General features: G+C 45.1%; 1 protein-coding gene across 1 annotated transcript in view; it reads left to right on the forward strand.

The window, feature by feature from the left end:
* The window catches only part of Kdelr2 (KDEL (Lys-Asp-Glu-Leu) endoplasmic reticulum protein retention receptor 2), a 15,507-nt gene extending 13,227 nt beyond the window's left edge, over window positions 1-2,280 (forward strand). Inside the window, exon 3 of the mRNA XM_013023395.1 lies at window positions 2,098-2,280. Coding sequence (XP_012878849.1) covers window positions 2,098-2,280 — 183 coding nt within the window. The remainder of the gene's footprint in view (window positions 1-2,097) is intronic.
* The last annotated feature ends 697 nt before the right edge of the window (window positions 2,281-2,977 follow it).

Below are 2,977 nucleotides of genomic sequence, written 5' to 3' on the forward strand. Positions count from 1 at the left end.
GGCTTTTTTCTTTTTGCTTATGTGGTGCTGAGGAATTGAACCCAGGGCCTCAGGCATGCAAGGCAAGTGCTCTAACACTGAGCCACTGTCCCAGCCCCATGTCCAGTATTTTTTGCTGCAGCGTAGGGTTTCATGTTGTTTTTTTGGCCCACCACACCTAATTCACCTACTTCTATCTCCCACCTAGCTAGGAATACAGCCATGTGTCACCATGCACAGGTTTTTGAGGTAGAGGTCTTGCACATACTGTAGCACATACTACTCTGTGCCTTCCGTGTGGCTGGGATTGCAGGTGTGCACTGTAACATGTTATGCTCAGCTGCTTGGTTGTATTTTCTTTTTTTTCCAGTCATGGGGCCTCAACTCTGGGCCTGGGTGCTGTCCCTCAGCTCTTCAGCTCAAAGCTAGCGTTCTACCACTTGAGCCATAGCACCACATCTGGCTTTTTCTGTGTATGTAGTGCTGAGGAATCAAACCCAGGGCCACATGCATGCAAGGCAAGCACTCTACCACTGAGCCACCTTCCCAGCCCTGAAAGTCAGTGGAGTGAGAGCCATGTAGTTTTTATCTGCTGAGCACTAGAGGGATTAGGATATAGCTGTTCTTCAGTGGTTGCTGAGGCCCCAGTGGGCTAAACCCCATTGACCACAGCCACTCAAGTGAGGCTTTAGCTGCCCTGATCCTTGTCTAGTTTCTTTGTGAATTTTTTTTATTAATCATGTAAGTGCTTGACTGTCTTTATTTACCTATTAAGTCATTTGCTCAAATGTTTTCCTAATTAAGTTTCTCAAGTTGTATATCCTAAGAAGTAACACCAGATGGTGTGATCCCTATCCTAGTCATTTCTTCTCATTTGATTGAACAGAGACAGCTATTTGGTTCTTGGGCTTACTTTTTGGTGATTTGAAAATTGGTTCTTTGATCTTAAATTTGGTGACCTTGCTGGTTTGATTCTTGAGCATAAATATAGGTGGTTTGAAATTGACATATTTTCACAGTGTCAGAGTTTATGGTATATACTGTTACAAGTTACACCCAGCTTAACTTGGGGTAGGTAGGTAGGGGGCATAACATCTGACTTCTGGAAGATGAAAGAAAACAAACCTTACTTCGGGACCTTTGAACAGCCAAGCTGCTATATACACAGAATTTTCCCTTGGAGGCAGCAGGTTTTTCCAAATAATTTCTAACCTTCAGGGCTTTTGTTGTGATGACAGAATTTCATATCAACGATCTAGGTATGTAGTGATAAGAGTAACATAATTTAAAATAAAAAATAATCACTGCCAGGCTGTGGTGGCTCATGCTTGTAATCCTAGCTACTCAGGAAGCTGAGATCTGAGGATCATGGTTTGAAGCCAGTTAGGCAGGAAAGTCCATGAGACTCTCACGTCCAGAAGTGGTAGAGCTCCACACATGGGAAAAAGTCGAGCAGGAGCTTAAGGTGCTGAGTTTCTTTGCCCTAAATTGGGGGGTGGTACTATAAGTTGAACACCTCCCAAAGAATTTGACTATGGGGCTGGGACTTAGTGGTAGAGTGCTTGCCTAGCATTCATGAAGCCCTGGGTTTGCTTCATCAGTACCACATAAACAGAAAAAGCTGGAAGTAGCACTATAGCTCAAGTGCTAGCCTTGAGCAAAAGCAGCTCAGGAACAGTACCCAGGTCCTGAGTTCAAGACCTAGGACTGGCACAAAAAAATGAAAAAGAAAAGAGAATTTGACCATGTTTAAATATTAAAATACAACCCCCCCTTTGGGGTTGGGAAGGTGGCTCAGTGGTAGAGTGCTTGCCTTGCATGCGTGAGGCCCTGGGTTTGATTCCTCAGCACCACATAAGCAAAAAAGAAAAAGCCGGAAGTGGTGCTGTGGCTCAAGTGGTAGAGCGCTAGCCTTGAACTGAAGAGCTGAGGGACAGTGCCCAGGCCCAGAGTTCAGGCCCTACGACCGGACCCAAAAAAAACTATTTAAAAAGATAAATAAATAAATAAATAAAATACAACCCCCCCAAAATGCTGAGTAGATGGGTGTTATAGAAAGCTGAGAGAGTGATGACTCTTGTTGTGTATTGCTAATCTGGACATTGTTCTCATTTTCAGCTTATCTACATTGCCTGCTCCTATGCCACGGTGTACCTGATCTACATGAAATTCAAGGCAACTTATGACGGCAATCACGACACCTTCCGAGTGGAGTTTCTGGTGGTCCCTGTGGGAGGCCTCTCATTCCTTGTCAATCATGACTTCTCTCCTCTTGAGGTTAGTTTAAGAGGTCATGTCTGATTCCCTGTTTGCAGATAATGTAAATTTTTGTTTTTATTTTCCAATTTGACAATACTTCCCATGCAGCATGCACCCTGTGGTATAAATATAGACAGCAATTAAAACACCCAAGGTTTTGGGGGTTTGGGGGAGGAAGGAGGTATTTGCTGATACCAATCCTTAAGAATATAAACTCAGGGCTGGGAAGGTGGCTCAGTGGTAGAGCACTTGCCTTGCATGCATGAGGCCCTGGGTTGGATTCCTCAGCACCACATAAGCAAAAAGAAAAAAGCTGGAAGTGGCGCTGTGGCTCAAGTGGTAGAGCAATAGCCTTGAGCTGAAGAGCTGAGGAACAGCACCCAGGCCCAGAGTTCAGGCCTCACTACTGGACCCCCCCAAAAAAATAAAAAGAATATAAACTCGGGGTGGGAATGTGGCTTAGTGATAGAGTGCTTGCCTAGCATGCATGAAGTCCTGGGTTTGATTCCTCAGTACCACATAAACAGAATAAGTCAGAAGTGGCGCTGTGGTTCTAGTGGTAGAGCGCTAGCCTAGGAAACAGAGAGGCTCAAAGACAGTGCCCAGGGCTGGGAAGATGGCTCAGTAGTAGAGCGCTTGCCTTGCATGCATGAGGCCCTGGGTTGGATTCCTCAGCACCACATAAGCAAAAAGAAAAAAGCCAGAAGTGGCGCTGTGGCTCAAGTGGTAGAGCACTAGC

This window comes from Dipodomys ordii, unplaced genomic scaffold (genome assembly GCF_000151885.1).
Source record: "Dipodomys ordii isolate 6190 unplaced genomic scaffold, Dord_2.0 Scaffold68, whole genome shotgun sequence".
In the NCBI taxonomy this organism is placed as follows: Eukaryota; Metazoa; Chordata; class Mammalia; order Rodentia; family Heteromyidae; genus Dipodomys; species Dipodomys ordii.